Source organism: Taurulus bubalis (assembly GCF_910589615.1).
Source record: "Taurulus bubalis genome assembly, chromosome: 3".
NCBI classification, from domain to species: Eukaryota; Metazoa; Chordata; class Actinopteri; order Perciformes; family Cottidae; genus Taurulus; species Taurulus bubalis.
The window spans coordinates 38511857-38534110 of NC_136591.1; the positions used below are offsets into that span (position 1 = coordinate 38511857).

General features: G+C 39.9%; 2 protein-coding genes across 2 annotated transcripts; one reads left to right on the plus strand and one right to left on the minus strand.

Moving 5' to 3' along the window:
- Positions 1 to 2035: 2035 nt before the first annotated feature.
- vbp1 (von Hippel-Lindau binding protein 1) lies at positions 2036 to 6875 on the plus strand. The gene is made up of 6 exons (XM_079215245.1): positions 2036 to 2146; positions 3244 to 3368; positions 4033 to 4099; positions 5009 to 5107; positions 5222 to 5360; positions 6286 to 6875. Exons 1-6 carry the CDS (start codon positions 2066 to 2068, stop codon positions 6360 to 6362), a joined length of 588 nt encoding a protein of 195 aa, XP_079071371.1. The 5' UTR covers positions 2036 to 2065; the 3' UTR covers positions 6363 to 6875.
- Positions 6876 to 14026: 7151 nt separating this feature from the next.
- rab39bb (RAB39B, member RAS oncogene family b) lies at positions 14027 to 19164 on the minus strand (the record flags this gene model as incomplete). Its single annotated transcript, XM_079215244.1, has 3 exons — positions 14027 to 14272; positions 14998 to 15178; positions 18950 to 19164. The coding sequence occupies 3 exons, from the start codon at positions 19162 to 19164 to the stop codon at positions 14027 to 14029; spliced, it is 642 nt and encodes a 213-aa protein (XP_079071370.1).
- Between the last annotated feature and the right edge of the window lie 3090 nt (positions 19165 to 22254).

Here is a 22254-nt window from a genome sequence, read left to right on the forward strand (position 1 = left end):
TAAATTGGGCCTTTATTGCTATTGGAAAGAAATACTTAATTGCAGGAATCTATCCACTATGGACCAATGTCCTAAGTAATTCATAATGATTCTCTTTTATAAAAATATAATATATATAATATGCTGCAGTTTCAAACTTCGCTCAAAGTGTAAAAGCTACAAAAGCCTCTCAGAAGCAGAGGACCAGAGTGAGAGTGGATGTGAGGATGGGACTCACTTTAGTTTGTGTGCTGGGGCTTTTCTGTGAGTACTTTCTGTTTAAATCATAGTTTTATAGAGAACACTTTTTTAATGGCTGAAGTTGATAGTTTCTGTCAGTTCAATGATGAAGTTTCTAACTTTATTTTAGTGATGAATATACTCCTCTACTGTGGACACGCTCAAGGTAATTATGCACTTTTTTTGTATTCACTCAAGACAATTCTCCACCTATTGTCACTCTCTAACTCTAACACATCCTATGTGTCCTGTTTAGTTCATTCATGATGAATGAATGTCACTCTTTGTGTTTGTTTCTAGATGTTTTGCTGTCCGTTGAGCCAAACTGGTCCACTTTCTTTACTGGAGGGTCCCAGAGTCTCAGGATGAACTCTTTGCAGGACGAGTCCAGTGGGACAAAGACGTCCTCAGAGAAGGACGAGTCAGACTTCATGTGTCCAGACTCAGGACCGCTGACTCGGGTCTTTACCTGTGTGGAGTGCTCACCAGTTATGGGACGAACTCTGGGGAATGTCGGCTTAATGTCTCTGGTAGGTTGATCCAGTAGATCTCGTTCAATCCAGCAGCTTCATTTATTTTTCTTTTCAGTGAAAGTTGTTTCTCTTCACTGAAAGAAACAGATGTGTTTGGTCTCTTTGCAGCAGCGAGGGATCGACCAGAACCTGAGACGACATCTTCAGCGACAGAAAGTCCACAGCCAGAGAGTCGGGGACGGATCGGCCTCTACTGTTTACTGGGACTGACGGCTGCAGCTCTTCTGGCTCTTTTACTATTTGAAATGATATTAATAATAATATATACTGTTAAGAGAAAAAAAGCTCATTGCAGACGTATAGGTGTTAAAGAAACAACCCATGAGGACCAACAGGTCTCTGTCTGAAGGAACTTATTGAACAAGTCATCAACTGATCCAAGACCTGAGTCATAAAACAAGAGTTTATAGTTTATATTACTGTGGGTTTGATTTTAAATATATTTATTTCAGAAAAAAATACTCAACTGTGCAATATAAATACATGTTATTCTGTCTGTACATATAATATTGTTATTCTGCATTGTTTACTGTTTTATTTCTGTTTTACTGTGTGTGTGTGTGTGTGTGTGTGTGTGTGTGTGTGTGTGTGTGTGTGTGTGTGTGTGTGTGTGTGTGTGTTTTATTATATCTCTTGTGTGCACTTTACCTGTTTGCTGCTGTAATCCTGCAAATGTCCTCACTGCAGGACTAATACAGGAATATCTAATATAATCTACAGCAATAATAACTCATGTCAGTGTAAATTATGCTTTACATCGAGTTGAATCAATCTTCTGTCCTCTTCCTACTGACTGATATTGTTATGAAGCACAATGCACTTATTTAAAGTTAATGATATGTTCATATTGTAAATAAATTCCTGTTATGACATTCTTTACATTCACAATAAAGTTACTACAGAACTCTTATTGTGTGTTTCTGAGCCCCAGATTCTGTGTATAAACTAATGTTACTGCAGCAGGTGTCTGACAGTCTGCTCCACTCAGTCCTGGTTCAACTAAACATCCCATAGTATCAGAAAATCACGTCACCCATATGGTAGCAGAGACAATTAAATAAATAAATATTTTTAAATATTTTTAAATAATCTTTCTTGCCTACAAATGTTTTGGGCTGGTGTTTATCAACTAATATGAATAGAGAAGGAAAAATGTATTTAATGATTTACTGCCAGTAGCAGTTACAGCCTCCCGCCACTAGAGGGCGGCGCTGCTCCAGTGACGGTTGACGCACCGGCTTGTACGTAAGGGACGTAAAACGTAAGGAACGTAAAACGTAAGGAAGGAAAGAAGGCGTTAGCTTCTCTCCAAGATGGCGGCGACCATAGACACCAGCAATGCCGTGCAGGCGACAAAGAGAAAGCACCTCGGGATCCCCGAAGCGGTGTTTGTGGTGCGTAGAGGATGACACTAATATGTTTTATGGAAACGAGTATCCAATGAGGTTGGGCCGTTGAAAACCAACGTCTATGCTACTTGTAGCCGGTGTGTTAGCGCGTCATGCTAGCTACCAGCTAGTTAGCTCAGTTAGCAAGAGAGCTAATCCTGCTGTGTGTGAGGCGGGGCGGCTCCTCGCCTCCATCTATGGACATAACCGTCTGTGTGCGAGCTGCTTTTATTCTGTACTGTGTTTCTTCTTTGGGCTTTCACGCATTTTGAGTTGGGTACAAGTTAGCCTGCTATGCTAATGCATCTGTTTCAATAATAGCTTTAGCTGCCTCCACTCCCCTTTACTCACTGGTAATATTATTACTGTAGAAGATATTGATAATAAAATACTTAACTACGAGTAAAAGCAAAGCCTTAAGTAAAAGTAGGAAGTTAAGTACATCAGTAAAATGTACTTAAAACTGGCAAAAACATTATCTTTCATTCATTTCCGGTTATTTTGCTTCCATAACATGTCATCTTTAATACTAGATTATTACTTTTTTAAGTAAACATGTCTGTTAAATTGTCTATTTGCGTCTGTAGATTTATCCTAAATCACCTAAAGTCAGTGTTGGACGATGTCCTGTTGGCTTACCTGAACATAAGATTTCAGAAAACATGTAATATAGAACAAATGTCTTTAATTCCTATCTACATTCTGAAGGTTTTTACAGCCTGATTTAAACAAATATATATATATATATATATATATATATATATATATATATATATATATGTCTAAAAACATGGCAATTTAAAGAATATATACAAGTATAGTGGTTCAGAACATTTCTGATTTACAAAGAGTAAAAACCTTTGACTCTAAAGTGTCAACAGCATAACTATATTTATTTTAACCTAATGTTTAGATTTCTGTTCTGGGAATTTATACCAATGAGCACATATTAAACATTTTAATGTTTTCAGTTCTTTGAAAGCAGATTTAAGGGATCATTATCAAAACATAAAAAAGGAACAATGATCAACAGAGATATTTTTATTGAATTTTACTCAAATGTCAATCAGACTTTGACATCTTCGCTTTGCTGGTTTTCCCAGGAGGACGTCGACTCTTTCTTGAAGCAGCCGGGCAACGAGACGGCCGACTCGGCTCTGAGGAAGCTGGACGAACAGTACCAGAAATATAAGTACATGGAGCTCAACCTGTCTCAGAAGAAACTCAGGTAACACCGGCTGAAACGCTCGTAAAATACACTGATTATGGGGTTTTGTTTCTTATCGGAGGACTGATGTGCTTCATACCGACGTGAGCCGAGGTCTTTTCTTACCAGAGAACAGGGAATAGCTTTTACTTAAAATGCCCAAACTGGATTGTGAAATAATAGGGTTTGTAGTTTCAACAAATTATTTTAGTATAAGGAGTAAAAAGAGATCGATGAAGCCTGAATAGAAAATATATTTTCCCAGGAACATGTATTGTCATGGTCAGGTCATCGCCAGGTATTGTGCAAATGTAGCTAAATTCATGTACTTGCGCTGCCGTTGTTGCCATAGCATACATCTTAATGTGTTTGTCTGAATACGTTGTTTTTACCAGGGAATCTGTTTGATTACTGTGATCTTAAAACTAGTCTCTAATGTCACTGCAGTTTTAAATGTTGGAACAGCTCAAGATCAGTGTGCAGAGAATTTACTCGTTAGCTAATGGAAGAGCATTTATTATCAGGTATTAGTCGTAATTCTACTTTAATGTGTCCGAGACGTCTCCTAAGCCACTTTTAAAGTTGTATATAATATACTAAAAATACCCTCCACATAGTAAGGATGTAATAACTTAAAGCTTGTGTTGCTTGTGGCTGAAAATGTTTGACTTCTCTCGACGTGCAGGTTGAAAAGTCAGATCCCACAAATCACACAGACGCTAGAAATCCTCCGACACATGCAGAAGAAGAAGGTGTGTATCGTAATGTTTTATAATGTGTATCTATAATGTGTAGCTATAATGTGTATCTAAAATGTTTTATAATGTGTATCTATAATGTTTTATAATGTGTATCTATAATGTTTTATAATGTGTAGCTATAATGTGTATCTAAAATGTTTTATAATGTGTATCTATAATGTTCTATAATGTGTATCGTAACGCTCTTCTCCAAACACACTTTCATCTTCAGGATTTATCTTACCTGATGGTATTTGTGGAAGTATTTGAAGTATTTTATCTTGTTTTGCATCTTTTATATTTTGTATTTTATTCTTTTTGTTGTTTTTTACTGTAAAGAACTTTGTTTTGGTGCCATATGAATTACATTATATTCAAAACGGCATATTTTCTGTGTGCATCAGCCAAAGTGAGCGTTAGTCAAATCAAGACTTTGAAAGCTCTGACACACAACCCCGTGATTTCAACACGTTAATGTCGTTTATTGGTCATTTCATTTGCACTGAAAAGCACGTCATGGGATTTTGATCAAGAAATACATGGAGGTATGAATTGATATCTTGCATCAGCTTGTTTTATGCAAGAGATACATTTTAATATTATGCTATTTATTAGCATAAATATTAAAATTTCAGTCCATATTGTTGAAGATCACAATGAAATGTAAGTCAATATTTCGGACATGCTTCGAGATTCGTTGTTTCGTAAAGTTTCAAAATGTTTATTCACTTAGTTAAATTAGTTAGCTCCATTAAAAAGTTAATAAAAAAGAAAGAAAGCTATTATTTATTCATGATTATCCTTCATTTCTTCTGTGGAGCTGAATATAAAACGTCTCATTGTCAGGTTTAGTTGAGCCTGATAGAAAAACAATAACAACTGAAGCCTTTTGACCCGAATGTGTTGTTGTTGTTTACCCAGGAGACCACGGCGCCCATGCAGACACACTTCATGTTGGCCGACAACGTTTACTGCAAGGCCTCGGTGCCGCCCACCGACAAGGTCTGCCTCTGGCTGGGGGTGAGTACAGCGCAGGTCCACACATCCGAGAGACGGACGAAAACAACGGGATGAGCGTTTGGTATTAGAGCAGTGGCTTCTGGGTAACGTCGGCACGTCCTCCTCCCTCAAAAGGCGAACGTCATGCTGGAGTACGACATCGACGAAGCCCAGGCGCTGCTGGAGAAGAACCTGTCCACGGCGTCCCGTAACCTGGAGACGCTCGAGGACGACCTGGACTTCCTGCGGGACCAGTTCACCACCACCGAAGTCAGTATCCTTCCTCTGTTGCTGCAGGTTTTACTATTATTGTTATTATTATTGTTGTTCTCCGCAGTGATAATAAGCTTTGTTGAAGCGCTCCGTCAATATGAATTAAATCTGAGAGAGTTCATCATTATTTCCTCCATTAATGACGAGGCCTCACTTCAGGCGGTCACATGACTTGTTGCCGTGCGGAACTATTTCTTTGGTCGTGCTTTACTCCCAACATTTTGAGCAGTTTCTGTCCAAGATCAAAAACAGTAGCAAAAAGAATATTTAAAAAAAAATTAGTTGGAACTTTTAGGGCGACTAAATATGAAGATTTTGATTTTGTAACTTGAGTGGGCCGTCCATTTTAAAGCACCTTAAGTATTATTTTATTTACATCGTTTAATAATTCTAGATTATTTTTCGGATTAATCAATTCATTTAACGTATCCTCAATTGTATATATCAAAAAAATACAAGAGTTCCTTTTTAAAAGTCCAGCAACACGTCGGTCTGTGTTTTAAAAAAAAAAAAAAATTATTTAATTTTTGTCTTTTCAAAATGAACTTCTTTCTTCACAGGAAACAACTTGGTTAGATTTTCGGGAAAAAGTTTTAATTTTATCCAGATTTCTTTGACAGCATTTTTTGACAAAGCGCCGCTTTTTACCACGCTCTACTGGGGCCTTTAACGCACCGCTTTTAACTCTTTTAAAAGCAATTATTTTTAGTGTGTTTTCCCTTTTGCTAATAAACCCCTCCTTCAGCTCAAAGTGTTTGAAGCCACTTGTTATACATCTCTGAATAAATCTGAGAAAAGATGCTCCAGTGAATCAGAATATAAAAGTGTAAAGAACCTTTTTTTATTTTTATTATTATTATTATTATTATTATTATTATTATTGTTGTGCTGCTGCTCCTCTGTTGTTCCTTCACTCCTCTCCTCAGACATGGCACGAGTCTACAACTGGGACGTGAAGAGACGGAGCAAAGAGAGCGTCCTTAAACTAGCAGACAAGTCTTAATATCAGCAGAACAACACACACACCTACACACACACACACACACACACACACACACACACACACACCTTTCTGCTCACTATCTTCTCCTTTATCCAATAAAAAACCCAAACCTAAGTCATGCGTGTGTTTCACCCGGCAGACGTGCGAGGGCGCGTTAGAAGTGCGTTTGCTTTAACCCCTTCAGGTGGTTAAATCAAACGCACCTCCTACCGCGTGTCCTCCGTGAAGCCGAGCTTCCACCGCTCTGTTTTTCTGTTTTGTTAAAAGTATTTTTTCAAGTAAAAACGAACTAAACCGAAACCAACGAGGCCGTTTGTTTGTTTTTTATTCTTTTGAATGATTTCAGTAAGTTTCCGTTTATCTTCAGATTCATGAGCGAGGGTTCTTCCCCTTCTTGTTTGTTTGTTCTCGACCACAACGTTCTCATGCGTCTTCCTCCTCCTCCTCACCACTGATCTGTCTGTATTTATTTGTCTCACTGTTTTCATTAAACAAAGAATGAAGTAAAAGAACATTTGAGACAAGAGACCAGACCTTGACGTGGTTCTGTGTGTTTTATTCTTCTGGTGAGGAACGCAGTTTAATTTAAACTTCCTTTATTAACAGTGACTGTCGAGTAAACATAACATTTATTTAAAGGAACTACATTTGAAGATGTACGAGGGACGACAAGTGTAATGCAAATCATTATAAAGCATCCAGTAGAACAATACAATATTTATATTTTCTAATTAATTAATTATTCCATAAAATTTCAATGACACACAATCTTTTCACGCATCTTAAACCCTTTACGGTATTTGAGCTGAAAGCTGCTTCTCAGTGCTGCCGCCCAGTGGTGACGTGAGGAACTACAGCACAATGCAGCAGAGACTTCACGTCTGCTGACCGGCGATACTCATTTCCACCACGTCACAGTGATGGAAAGACAACAACCTTTTCTCGGCCATTTTGTTGGTTTTTATATATTATAATTGTATATATTGTTTTTGGGAACACAGTTCTATCTTAAATATGGAATAAGTTATCGGATTTTATCTGTTTTACAACTAAATGTGTTCAGTCAAGATCACAAAATAGACTTTTCCTCCTGACCAGTAAGACATTTTAATAAAAAATAAAAATGATTGCTTGGAGAACTCTTACCATAGTGTTTTAAACTCAATAAATTAGACAAATAATTGCTTTAGTTTCTTCTTTATCAGTCTTCAGGTTTTCTTTCAGCCTTTCTCTTTGAGTTCTAGTTTCCCGCCTTGATGAGGATGTAAATGACCTCATGTCAGCTCAACACGGTCTGCCTCATAACTCTAATTTAAGAAGTTCCCATAGACGTCAAGAATGCAACTCAACATGCTTATTGCCCATACTGGGAGTGAGTGAGGTCACTGGGAACCACTGAGCCTCCTGCGCCTGCAGCCGCTTCATGAGACGTGGGATCAAAGCGAAGTCCAGGACCTGGAGCATCTTTCCCCCCACAGCTGTGATGGTCCCTGGTCACCTGGGAGTCCTTTTCTTTCTCTGGTTTGTCTCTCTGGTTTGTGCTTCTTTTTCCATCTTACGGTTACGGGTTACACACAGCGGGTACAATAAGTATCGAACGCGTCATCTTTTTTCTCACTAAATATATTTTTAAAGGAGCTATTGATATGACATTTTCACCAGATGTTGGTGATCCAGACATACAAAGAAAACCAAACAAATAAGTTCAGAAATTAAGTTACGTTTAGTTTTTATTAGTATGTATGTATTGTGTTGTTACCGACATCTGGTGGAAATGTCCTGTCAATAGCACCTTTAGATATATTTACTGAGAAAAATGGTGACGTGTTCAATACTTATTTTACCCACTGTATATGTGTATAGATTAGAAATATATATTTATATACATACACTTTGCTATTTGATGCGTGATCCTGCGCTGAAGTGAAAGTACCAATTCAACAGTGTAAATACTCTATAAATACTTTGCAGTAAAATGACTGTTATACATCACATTAGATTGTTAATCCTGATACTTATGATATATATATTATAGCGTCCGTTTTGGACGTGTCAGTGACAGGAGAAAAGATCTTTTACGTGCAGAGTTTATTTTCAAAATAAACACACCGACACTTTTAGAGGAAGATGTAATAGCAAGGTTTTAAATACATTTCGCAGTAATATTCTTAGTTTCTTCCTCTCAACAACATTGTGTAAAAAAAACAACCGTGAGAATATGTTTATTTTTCCAGTCACGTTTTATTTATTTTTTAGTACATTTCAGTTTGTTTAGAGATAACTAGCAGAGGGAAAGAGACTGTCGGATTGAAGACCGTGAAATACAGTTTTGTCTGTACAGCTCAGGGTTGAAAAGAAGTTAAACGTTGTTGTTGTTGTTCCACGGCCCTGTGAGGGCAGGAAATAGCTGTTGTCACCCAACAGATGCATGCTTCTTCTGGCTGACACATTGAAGATGTGTTGCCGGGTAGAAAACACGGCGTACGGGTCAAACTTCCTCCACTAGAAACAATAGTCTGTGTGCAAAATCAAAGATGGGGTCATGAGGTGTTGCATGTGCAATTTTCTTTCAATATTCAAACTAATCATTTCTGCTTAGCCCGTTTTTATATTATCATCAGATTACCAGAATGAAATTAGTGCTCCAAATTATTTTGGCAGGAAATAAAGCTTGTTTTTCCACGAAAATATGGAGATTCATTTCTCATTTGCCTGAGGCTCCACTGCACAAAAAATTAAGACATTCCAACAATTTTGGGAAATAAACCTATTTGCTTTCTTGGCGAGATTTAGATGAGACACTTGACACCCAACAAGCCATAACCAGCAGTCTGTGATTAGCTTAGCATAAAGACTCGCTAGCTTGTAGCTGTGTCTTGTTTGTTTAATCCGTACAAAAACCAAAGTATGAGTAAAACAACTTGCTATTTTTTGTTGTTATGTGCTGGACATTGGTAGCGGCTGGTTATACGCCGCTACTACCTAGTGGTTATCCCCACTAGCTCCCCGCTGAAGCTAGCTAGCGCTGCTGCTAGCTCCCCGCTAGCTCTCCGCTAACAAAGCGCTAGCTCCCCGACAACCACCAAAGGTAGCGGGACCAGCCCCGGCTCGACACCCGACTCGGGCAGAGGGGACGCAGGCAGTAGCAGCAGCGCTAGCTAGCAGCAGCGCTAGCTAGCAGCAGCGCTAGCTGGCTACAGCTGGGAGCTAGCAGCAGCAGCGGGGAGCTAGCGGGGAGAACCACCGAAGGTAGTAGCGGCTTATAACCCGACTCTTACGGTATGTATATATGTCAAGGCAATCAAAAAGTAAATGCTCTTGGCCAAGAAATAATCCAGAAAATAATCCTATAATGTGTCATTTTTACATTTTTTGTAAAGATATATCTGACGGTATTGAGTCCTGCAGTCTAATGCGTTCTGAGCATGAAAGCAGCCTCTGTAGGATCCCGGATGACGACAGTAAGTCACTCTGCGTAATGCGTTTAGATGGAAATGATTTCTTTGCTGTCAAACATGAACTTCCTCGTCCGAGTGCGTCCCTTCCTTGATCCCTTGATTTGACTTTTGCCAGCAACTTTGAACGTTCACATCTTTTTCGTTAGCGCCAAACTAAAAACCTCAGGTCGATTATAATCTGAAGCGGCTCAGGTCGGACAAAAATGCTGCTTTCAAGTCCAGAAGTAACGTCATGTGATTTACTGGAAGGAAACAAATCGGCTTTCAGACTGCAGCGTCCAGTGAGGCCGATAAAAACATTAACAGCCACTTGCAGATTGTTTGCAGCTGATTACAGACTCAAATGAAGGAGGTCTTTAGTGGGTAATTGCTGGCTGCTTATATCACACACTGATCGAATTGTGTTTGACTGGAATCACATGATGGGAGCTTCAGGATTAGACCAGACTTTTGGTCCTGAATGCAGTCAACATGACACATTTCTGATTTTTAACATACAATATGTTGCCTCTTCCAACCAGAAAACAATACAAGTCTGTAATTTAAGATGTGATAAGAAACACTCTTCGTTTAAATAGTGAACCAATGTTTTAAGATCTGACAATCTTTGTATGTTTTTCATGTTTAAGTTAATTATCAAATAAAAAAACATAAAATCAGCATTTCTCCACTACAGAGCTCCTAAAACACCATGATGGGTGGTTTGAAAATATATTTTGCATTCCCTAATGAGACGTCAGGTAACAACATTTGCCTAGCAGCACCGCTAAAGCTTAATAATTACCACATCTTTGTGTGTTTAATGTTACTTCCCTCGGCCAAAAAATGGTCCTCTGTTTAATTAAAAAAATGGTGTCATGCAAACAATATTTAAAATGGTAAATTAGTGAGCTTTAGAGGTACTGGAAGGTGGATTTTGTTACTTTTTTAACAGAACCGTTGTTTCTAGTCTTTATGCTAAGCTACGCTAACCAGCTGTAGCTTTACGTTCAACACAAGATTTATTAATCACCTCATCCAGCGCTCAGCAAGACAGCAAATAACCAAAGTAGAAGCTCGATATAAAAGCTAAAGAGTCCAGAGAAAAACTGAGGGATTGGACTATAATTTGATTAATTAAAGTGTCATCTAAATCACCTTTTTCGATCAGAGCGTGTTTCTTTCACTCATTTACACGTTTCTTATGACAACTCGTGTGTAAAAATCTCACCTTTTCTCCCCTGCTGATACATTCATGTGAAATAAGATAACACAAGCAGAACTCTTTGGAGACAAAGAAGGCAAACTGTGTGAAAAAATGAAGCACTTGCAGGTTTTTCACTGTAATTATGGACTGCAGGGTGAAAGGCATTGGATGAATTGATAAAAAAATGAAATATAGCAGAGATTACAGCAAGGATCGAGCATTCATTTAAGAGTGTGCATCAGATTAAGGACTAAAAAGAGTTAAAGAATAAAATGGCAAAACAAAATGTATAGAAATTCAGATCTACACCAAGCCATCCAGGTGCTTAAGGTAGATAAGGTACATTTAGTTGCTTACAATGCTAAAAGCCTCTGTTCGTTGTCAGTGTTTAAATGATAATTATGAAGTAATAAAGTACTGCCAAGTATGTAGGTTGATGTGGTGCATAAAGACATAAAACACATTATTATATTTGCTCCAGTGCTAATCTCATATATGTAGTTTGAATGAGAATATAGACTACTGGTGTAATAAGTACAGCAGATGAATCATCTGCCAACGCACATGAAGTTTGATGCCTCTTGAACACCTTTTATAGAACATTTTTCATGTAACAGTGTGATTCACTGAATTTCCTTGGCATTGAAAGAAACTGCCCTGACATCTCGAGTGATGAATGCATCAGTGGAATAAAATAAACACTGACAAGATGAATTCACACACAACCACAAAGGACAGAAAATGGAGTTTGAAACCGTGATAGTTTAGTTTGCGTGCATCTCCATTGGCGAGACGAAGGTTTTGATAGTCTTTGTGAAGGTTCTAACGTTCAGGTTTAGTTTGGAGTCGTTCTATTTAAAGAGGTGTTGCTTGGTGCTGGGAAGATGTTGCATCACAGTGAGAGGTGTTTCTAACATTTTGTCCACACCATTTATATCAATGAAGGCAATCTCTGAGAAATGAAGGTAACTAGAACCATAAAGGGCATAGAAGAACTCCTTTTTGTTGCTTAATGTTGGGTTCTAGATAGAACAACAATGTTCTACCTACCATCTATGAAAGGTTACTCCCAGAATGCTCTCTGGAATATCATATCAAGTCAAACTGGGACCATAACCCGTTCTAAGGGTGCTATCAAGATCACTCCCAAGGGTTTTATCTTGAACCCACTCAGGAGGTTGTACCCGCAAGCCTTTCATATTCCAAATGTAATCTAGAACCCACCCAGGGGATTGTGCCAAGGACACTTATTATCTCAGGGTTTTGTCTAGAATCCACTACCAGAAAGGGTAACATCTAAAAGGTTCTCAGGGGGTTCTACCAAGATCTCTTTTATAATCGAAGAGCTTCTTCTGGAACGGAAAAGGTCCGCGGTTGATGCAGTGCAACCCACAACAATCATGGTTCATATATCCACAATTCCTGAAGAATTTGTTCTTCAAAAAAGGGTTCTTAATCGAACCCTTAGTCTCACGAAGAATCCTTGAAAACCACTTTCTTTAAGAAAGGCTTCCTCTCTAACTTCTCTTTCTAAGAGTATAGAAACAGAAACACCTCACAGAGTGATGTAATATAACTCGACAGCAACACATGATCATACAGTTGAAGCTTTAAACCAGTTTCAACAAAAACATGACTTTGATCTAGTGGACCTAGTACCCCAGAAACTGAGTGCATGTCTCATAGACAGACACATTTACACATCTTGGGCGAGGACGCATCCAAAACTGCCTTCCAATTCATATTTCATTGCGTCTTAGTTACAGTTGGCTTTGTTTAGTATCAGGAAGCTACCCGATCCATTCAAAATGTGTAGTTTCAAAGTGTGTGTAACTATGCCGGGTACATCAACCTGTAGCACTGCAGTATGTAAAAATGAAAATAAAGGTTTGCACACAAAAATAAATAAAAAGGCATGTAAACAACTTGCTCAGGACAAACTTGTACCTCTGTATCCCCGTGCCTGTATCTGTGTTGGGTTGATTTGATTCCTGCCAATTGGACTTTCTTTGCATGATTATATATCGTCCGTGCATTGTGGATAATAATAATAATTGTTCTTTTGTGGAGTCCGTGGTGGTCTGGTCCCTCTACGTTTGCTTTGCTTTCAAGAACCTCCACTGTGTTTATCTTCAAAAGTCCCAAAATGAGGCTCCACGGTTAAGGTGGACTTGGCTATTAAGGTGCTTTCTGGCTCCAACCCTCCTGTTAGTCCACCTTAACAAGTGTTGAAAGCCGACTGTGAGGTGTTGTTAAGCTAGTCCAACAAGTCCACCTCGGTCAGTTAAGCTGTACACGTTGTCTCTTCCTGCTTAAAGAGTCTATTAGGAACTGGATGAGTGGCGATGATTTGTTATAGTGTGGCATCTAGCAGAATGATGGAGGATTTAACCATGTTTGTCAATTTCATTGAAATCTTCCCTCGTTAAACTTAAACGTAGGACCTCCAGGACTCCTCCATTGACCTCTCATAGTGGCACAAGAGAACCGTGACTACATGACTTTATTCAAATGGTATGTGCTCGGAAGATGTTGGACGCCAACGTAAAAAGTGATCGTTTGGTATGTGATCATGTAATTGCATATTGGAGGAGAAGGTTAAGAAGTAGTGGGAGGCGAGGTGAAGAAAGGCGGATTACTCTCGAGTTTCATTGTTTTTTTGGCAACCAAAACATGATTGGCAAGAAACCAAAATGGATCGTCTTCCTAAGGCCTTTTCTAAGACGTCGAGGGAGGGATTTCCAAGCAGGAAGCCAAAACTATCATGGGAGCCCTCACAAGTAGATGAGCATCTGTGACTTTTCCTCTCCGAGAAATAAAACGTGTACAGAAGTGGGCACAAGACTTCAGCTTCAAGGAGTTCTTCCCCCATCTTCTTCCTTCATTGAAAGTCTTCAAGCATACCCTTCTGTATCCAGTCTGAGAAAAGAACGACAGAGGGCTGACACCGGCAGTCCGTCAGCTCCTCTCCTGGATCCCTCCCGCCTTTTTCCGCCTTCAATCCCAAAACTCTTCCCAGATCAACACAGACAGCGGCGGTCACTCTTGGTCACTTCCTCCGAGGAGTGAACGACGTTGGGGACGAACCCGCTCTTCACGCCTTCCCAGCCCTCCTGGATCGTGATGTCGCCGGTGCGCACCAGAGCGAAGATGTCTCTGGTCAGCTCGGTGAAGGCGTGCTCCACGTTGATGGCGTCGCGGGCCGACGTCTCCACGTAGCGCATGCCGTAAGCCACCGCCAGCTTCTCCGCTTCCTGGCGGGTCACCTAGAAGATCACAATGAGATGAGATGTAACTTTCCCCATGTGGGAGCTGGGACGGTCAAGGGTTTTGGAGATGATATCGGCTTCTCAAGGCAGAACTGGAGGTTGCCGCCTGGTCAGACCTGATTAATTCTCCGCCTAGCTGCCATTGATATTGCTCATCTGCATGTGCACCTGGACTCAAACTCAAACGTGCAGAGTTGCCTGACCCAATTTCCCTTTCAGGATTAGAACGAAGAGTCTACAACCTCGGTTCAATACTTCTGGTTTGCACGAACGCGAGCCGACATGAAATCATGACGAGGAGACGTTTGGATCTTTCATACTCCCTTTCTCCTTGCAGCAAAACAACATTCTCAAAGCTCCTAAAGGTCCACCATTTCCTGGTTAATTTGATTTGAATCCTGCTCCTGTACAACTTTGTATTAAATGGGTGTGGACACACTGTTTTCCAGCGTCATCCTCTAGATTCTACATTTACGATAGTGATATTTCTGCTTCCTGTCTGCCGGCTTGCCTCACGAGAATTGAACAAACAATGTCGACTTGCCTCTGATTCAAGGTGTTCTGATCTAAATGTGAACACACAGTTATTTTTAAAGCTGCAGACTTTGTTAAGTTGCGTTTTACATATTCATAAAACAGCCTCTATCCCCAAGCAACTCATTTACTCTCAACAAAGCCTGATTATTATCACTGTCGTGTTCACTTCTTTCGACTTCACACACCTGGCGCTGGGCCTCCAGGTCACACTTGTGGCCCACCAATAGGAAGACGATGCTGTGGGGCTGGACGTGGCTGCGAGCCTCCTCCAGCCAGTCGTGGACGTTCTGGAAGGAGCGGCGGTTGGTGATGTCGAACAGCAGGAGCCCGCCCACGGAGTTGCGGTAGTAAGCCCTGGTGATGGACCTGCAGAGGATGGAGGGACGCTCATGATTGGAGTTGGGGAAATGTATTGGTCAAGGGATTGAGTTGGTACTGTACTGACGCTACACGTGTCGAGCTTTTCATTCTCAACGGATATGACCATGATCCGGTTCTGTCAATCACCTTGAAGCCCCGCCCCTAAGCATACCCTGCTTTATGGTCTGTTTGACTCTAAATGAATCATAGTTTACTTAATGGACGTTATGCTGTATTGAAGAAGACTTGAATAAACATGTTCTAGTAATGTAAGTTCTTTACACTTTTGCGTTTTTCTTTTTTTTGGGGAAGACCAGTATCTCTGTTCAGGATATAGATAATGAGAGACATGACTCATTCTGTGAAAGGTGTAACGATACAAATCCAGAGGGAAAGATATTCAGAGGAAGAACCTGACAAGATGTGTGGAGGAGGAGGAGGAGGAGGAGGAGGAGGAAGAAGAAGAAGGAAGAAGAAAAAAAAGAAGAAGAGAAAGAGGAAGAAGAAGAAAAAGAGAAAGAAAAAGAGGAGGAGGAGAAGAAGAACAAGAAGAAGAAGGAGGAGGAGGAAGAAGAAGAAGAAGAAGAGGAAGAAGGAGGAAAAGGAAGAAGAAAAAGAGAACTAATTAGAAGGAGAGATGATGTTTTAAGACAGCTGAGTTTCTAAATGATCATCTAAATCATTCTGTCAGCTAGTGACTTCATCATTTATAGAGAAGGAGACAGAGAAGGAGACAGAGAAGGAGACAAAGAAGAAGAAGAAGAAGAAGAAGAAGAAGAAGAAGAAGAAGAAGAAGAAGAAGACAGAAGAGGAAGAAGAAGACGGAGGAGAAGACAGAGAAGGAGACAGAGAAGGAGACAAAGAAGAAGAAGAAGAAGAAGAAGAAGAAGAAGACAGAAGAGGAAGAAGAAGACGGAGGAGAAGACAGAGAAGGAGACAGAGAAGAAAAAGAAGGAGACAGAAGAGAAGAAGAAGGAGACAGAAGAGAAGAAGAAGGAGACAGAGAAGAAAAAGAAGGAGACAGAAGAGAAGAAGAAGGAGACAGAAGAGAAGAAGAAGGAGACAGAGGAGAAGAAGAAGGAGATAGAGGAGAAGGAGACAAAGGAGAAGAAGAAGGAGACAGAAGAGAAGAAGAAGGAGATAGAGGAGAAGAAGAAGGAGACAGAGGAGAAGAAGAAGGAGACAGAGGAGGAGGAGGAGGAGGAGGAGGAAGAGGAGAAGAAGAAGAAGAGCTAATTAGAAGGAGAGACGATGTTTTAAGACGGCTGAGTTTCTAATTGATCATCAGATCATTCTGTCAGTTGGTGTGACCAGTTTTTGTTATGTTGCTGATTTAAATAGCAAAGTATATGGACTTCATGCTGGAAATCTTGTTCCATGTATTGTATATTCCAACAGGACAGAACAAGGAACGTGTTATTTAAATGCATTTATGTTTAATAATCATTTGTTTAATCAAAAGATACTTTTTTATTCCATTCACTTTAAAAACAGTGAGTTCAAGTCACGAGTTTTCAATTTTAATGAATGTGTCCTTTGTAATGCATTTTTTCTCATCGACAATTAATCCCAAATATTAAAATTGGAACATATCGGCACTGATAACACGCCTCGTCTCTGCTGTGCTCAACGTTGAGAATCATTATCAGCCTTGGAAAGCTTAAACTGTGGGGTTTGATTTTACACAACAAACACTGCAGCCTCCCTGTGAGGAGGACTGCTGCGACACAATGTGACACAAACGCACACAAACAAACGCACACCAGCGCACACCAGCCTCCCTTAACGGTGCGTCTCCTCTTCCCAGAGAGAACGAGGGAGGATACAGACTGAGATGGAAAGAGAGACGAGGGGACGGTTAAGATGCAGCGAGAGAGGAGGAAGTAGAGGGATTCATTTGATGAGACCAACACATGTTTATATTTATGGAAGGAAGGATGACACAGACGAGACAACGATGACTAAGAGGAGATCTGCGTTTCCAACAAGGAATAGGAGCAAAAATATGTAGAAATGTCAGTACTGGTGGATCTGAAATACTTTCCCAAAATGGCTCCAGAGTCAAAATGGTTGAATCATGAAAGGATATTGTGTGGGAGATTAAAACTACACTAAGATAGAATCCTTGAAATAAGTTATTTCTATTTTTTTGTCCACAAATCCCAAGAGAAATGTGGTCTTTCCTCAATTCTTTCCGACTTTGTCTGAGGTTCCGAAAACATCTGCACACTGCAGTTTTTATTTAATATAACTCAAACAGAAGTAAAGTGAAAATATCATACAGCTTGAAGAGAGAAAAAGTCGTCATGTTATTTTTTAAATTCCTCGATTGATGGATGTGAAAATGTACCACGTTCTTTTAGGAACACCGTTATAATGACATGTCATGAAAAGCTGTCACAGCTATGGAGCCCACACTGTCACTAACTGCACTACCGTGAATTAATATTATATTATTATCTCATTTTTGGAAAAGATTCCGCAACGTTTAATCCATTAAACCAGCATGAAAGTGAAGTAAATCTGGAGCGATCTCGTGAACGTCGCTAGCGGAGACGGATAGCTGTCGGACCCCGGACGACGCTGCGCTACGATTGGCCAGTCTGTGTTCGAGGGGCGGGACTTAGAGAAGAGGCTAATTGTGGGGTTTGTTATGGGAAATGGAGCGTACGTTTCCACACTCAAATAAAACAGTGGAGAATGAACACAGAGAACATGTCGTAGTAAATAATGAGGGATTTTAGACACAAACTGTATTTGATTTCATAACTTTGCACCTGTATACACCTGTATCCTACTCGTTAGCGTCTGCATGCGCTGCCTCACGACACCATTTTAAATGTTATTTTAGCAGTTATTTTTACTGCGTTGCGTCATTTAAACTTACTTGAATTTCCGCTCCTGAAGTGCACTTTCGTGTGTTTATGTTTTTAGAAACCCTCTGGTCATTTTCTCACCTCAGACTCATTTAAATAATAACCGCTCTGCCTTTTCGTGAAGGCAAACAAGTTACTCTCAGGTAGCAATTCCAGTTTTGAGACCTCCGGGCTGCGTCGTTAAACTCTGAAGGTTTCCCTGACATGAACTACTAATCGACCTTTTTATTATTATTATTATTATTATTATTATTATTATTATTATTATTATTATTAACAGAATACTGTTAGAGCCTGACAAGCAATACAGAGATATACTTTATGTTTTATAGTTGATAGACATTGATAGTATTGTGAGTGTTAGGTCTCAGTCTGTGATTTACAAGTGTTGCAAAGTAGAACTTGCCTAATAATAAATAATATTTCATGAACAACATTTAATACATAATAATTTGCCTTTCTCCCGTTGTCACTATATGTTTATGAAGAAATATTACAACACATTACACATGAATGAGTCTGTGGACAGAGGTGGAATGTAACTAAATACTTTGAGGTACTTTCCTTACATATATATATATATATATAGTTTGCTCACTAAGCAGTATTATTATATATATATGGTATTATTATATATAATAATACTGAACAGGGTCATTCAACATGATAACTTTAACTTGTATTACTCTTTTAGACTATTTATTGTTGTATTAAAGTAGAGAATGTGTACTTTTTAAAGGTGATTGCTATTTTTAATCATGCAATGACTTCTTCCACCGTGTCTCATGCAAACTAATATCACATACGTGCACGTTGTGCTTCATATTTCGCACGTGTTCTCGTCCCCTCATGACGTAATGCTCTCCACCAAATCCTCCACCATGACTCCAGCTGCTCTCACCTGAAGCGCTCCTGGCCCGCGGTGTCCCAGATCTGCAGCTTGATCCTCTTGCCCGGCTCGATCTCCACGAGGCGGGAGAAGAAGTCCACGCCCACCGTGGGGTCGGACACCTGGGCGAAGCGGCCCTCCGTGAAGCGCCGGATGAGGCACGACTTCCCCACCGTGGAGTCCCCGATGACGATCAGCCGGAACTGGTAGAGCCAGATCGCCTCCATGGCCGCCGCCTGTCTGTCGCGCTCACGGGGCGTCTGTCTGTGCAGACGTGCGCGTGCGCGAGATGGAGAGAGAGAGAGAGAGAGAGAGAGAGAGAGAGAGAGAGAGAGAGAGAAAGAGAGAGAGAGAGAGAGAGCATTAGAATATTCCTCAAAATATGTTCACGATATTCCTAATATTTGGATGATTGCAGTAATAATAATACTTGTGTAATGTTGTACTTTTACACATGTATTTGTGATTGCAGCGTGACTAATGTATATGTATTTATACAAGTGTTTCTATATAATACAACTATAACTACATATTATAAACCTCTACAAATTGTACTTCTTTTTGAGAAATAAAGATGCAACTAGAACCACTGGGGTTCTTCTGCTCGACCACGAACAACATGTTTGGTTGCTGGTAAACTTTTATAAAGGTTGCACCTGAAACCTAGAACCCAATGTAAGAGTTATATCTATAGATGCATCTGTGAAAGGGTCCACCCAAAACACCAGATTATACAGAGAACCCTTATATGCTTAAATGGTTCCACCCAGAACACTCTCTGGATGTTACATCCAGAACCATTGTGTGTGCTAACAAGAACCCACCCAGGGAGTTCTACTGAGAACCTTTTTATAACCCAAGGGTTTCATCTAGAACCCTCAGGGAGTTCTACTGAGAACCTTTTTATAACCCAAGGGTTTCATCTAGAACCCTCAGGGAGTTCTACTGAGAACCTTTTTATAACCCAAGGGTTTCATCTAGAACCCTCAGGGAGTTCTACTGAGAACCTTTTTATAACCAAAGGGTTTCATCTAGAACCCTCAGGGAGTTCTACGGAGAACCTTTTTGTAACCCAAGGGTTTCATCTAGAACCCTCAGGGAGTTCTACTGAGAACCTGTTCATAACCCAAGGGTTTCATCTAGAACCCTCAGGGAGTTCTACTGAGAACCTTTTTATAACCCAAGGGTTTCATCTAGAACCCTCAGGGAGTTCTACTGAGAACCTTTTTATAACCCAAGGGTTTCATCTAGAACCCTCAGGGAGTTCTACGGAGAACCTTTTTGTAACCCAAGGGTTTCATTTAGAACCCTCAGGGAGTTCTACGGAGAACCTTTTTGTAACCCAAGGGTTTCATCTAGAACCCTCAGGGAGTTCTACGGAGAACCCTTTTATGCCCCTATAGTTTTATCTAGAACCCACCTAGGGAGTTCTACGGAGAACCCTTTTATATCCCTATAGTTTTATCTAGAACCCTCAGGGAGTTCTATGGAGAACCCTTTTATATCCCTATAGTTTTATCTAGAACCCTCAGGGAGTTCTATGGAGAACCCTTTTATATCCCTGTGGTTTTATCTAGAACCCTCAGGGAGTTTCATGGAGAACCCTTTTATGCCCCTATAGTTTTATCTAGAACCCTCAGGGAGTTCTATGGAGAACCCTTTTATATCCCTATGGTTTTATCTCAAACCCACCCAGGGAGTTATATGGAGAACCCTTTTATATCCCTGTAGTTTTATCTAGAACCCTCAGGGAGTTCTATGGAGAACCCTTTTATATCCCTGTGGTTTTATCTAGAACCCACCCAGGGAGTTCTATGGAGAACCCTTTTATGCCCCTATAGATTTATCTAGAACCCACCCAGGGAGTTCTATGGAGAACCCTTTTATATCCCTATAGATTTATCTAGAACCCACCCAGGGAGTTCTATGGAGAACCCTTTTATATCCCTATAGTTTTATCTAGAACCCACCCAGGGAGTTCTATGGAGAACCCTTTTATATCCCTCTGACAAAAACCCTTTCACACTGCAAGGGTTTCATCTAGAAATCACTCGGGAAGGTTCCTATCAAGAACCCTTTCTTACTTTAATAGTTTATTCTAGAACCAGGGTTCCTCATGGGCATTAGGTAGAACCATGCAGGACTAACGTGGCTCATCCCAGAACAACCAGGGGGCTCAATCACACCTTTGGGGGTTTGATGGGGACATTTTTAACACCCAATCCTTGAAGAACTCTTTCTGCAAAAAAGTGGAACCCTCAGTTTTACAAAGACCCCTTGAAAAGGGGTTCTTAAGAAACAAAAGGTTCTGTGTGGAACCTCGGTCCTTCAGGAACACCCCTCTGGGAGACGGGTCGTTGTTGGGCCTTAAATGAAAACATCTTCTCCGTTGCCACGAGGCTTCATCGCTTGTATTCTTTGTGAATAACTTCAATCTTTCCGTGGCATGAAGAACCATTCCATTTAGAACAATAAGACGTTCCTCTCTCCGGTGTTCAGGAACACAACACGTTTCATTGTGTTCAGTATTCAAGTGGAACCACGACTAATGAGATAAATCCTCTTACGTTCTCCTCGTCGCTCCACTTGGATTCAATGGAAGTTTTAATGACTCAGCTGTTTGGATTATTGATACGAGGCTTTAGCTTTAAATGTGACCTTTCACCCTTCATATGCAGCTGCTGGTTTATACGACTTCTCTCTCTTTATTTGTTACTTATAAAGAGTATAATTTAAAGTACTTTTTCTTCACTTGATTGTTAATTTCATCGACAGCTGTCACTACATTTCAGAAGAAACTACTTTGACTGTTGCATTATTTACAAAACATTTACAATTATTATTGTAGCTGCTACAGTAAAATAATGTTGACATGTTAAAGCGTGCATATAATAACTTAACAATCTTAAAGAGTCCATTCTGTATGATACTTCTACTTTTGATAGTACATTTTGCTAATACTTTTGTACTTTTATTTAAATAAAAAAGGCTCTGAATGCCACATGCATCTCTAAAATAAGTTATATTTACACATAAAGCCTCAACATTTAGGCTGCAGAGAAACAAGAGACTGATCTTTAAATATCGTAATAAAGCAACGTGAATGGGCTCATTCTGCATAATAATACTTCATACTTTGAGTATACGTTCATAAAACACTTGTACTTGCACACAAGTACATGCTCTGAATACTTCTTCTACCATTTAGAATGTTAAAGTGAAACAGTTTGGTGAAATTAGTCATTTTAAGAAGTGAAACTGAGCTTTAATATAATATTCTATAACTGGGAAAAGAGCGGTTATGTGTAATGGATACT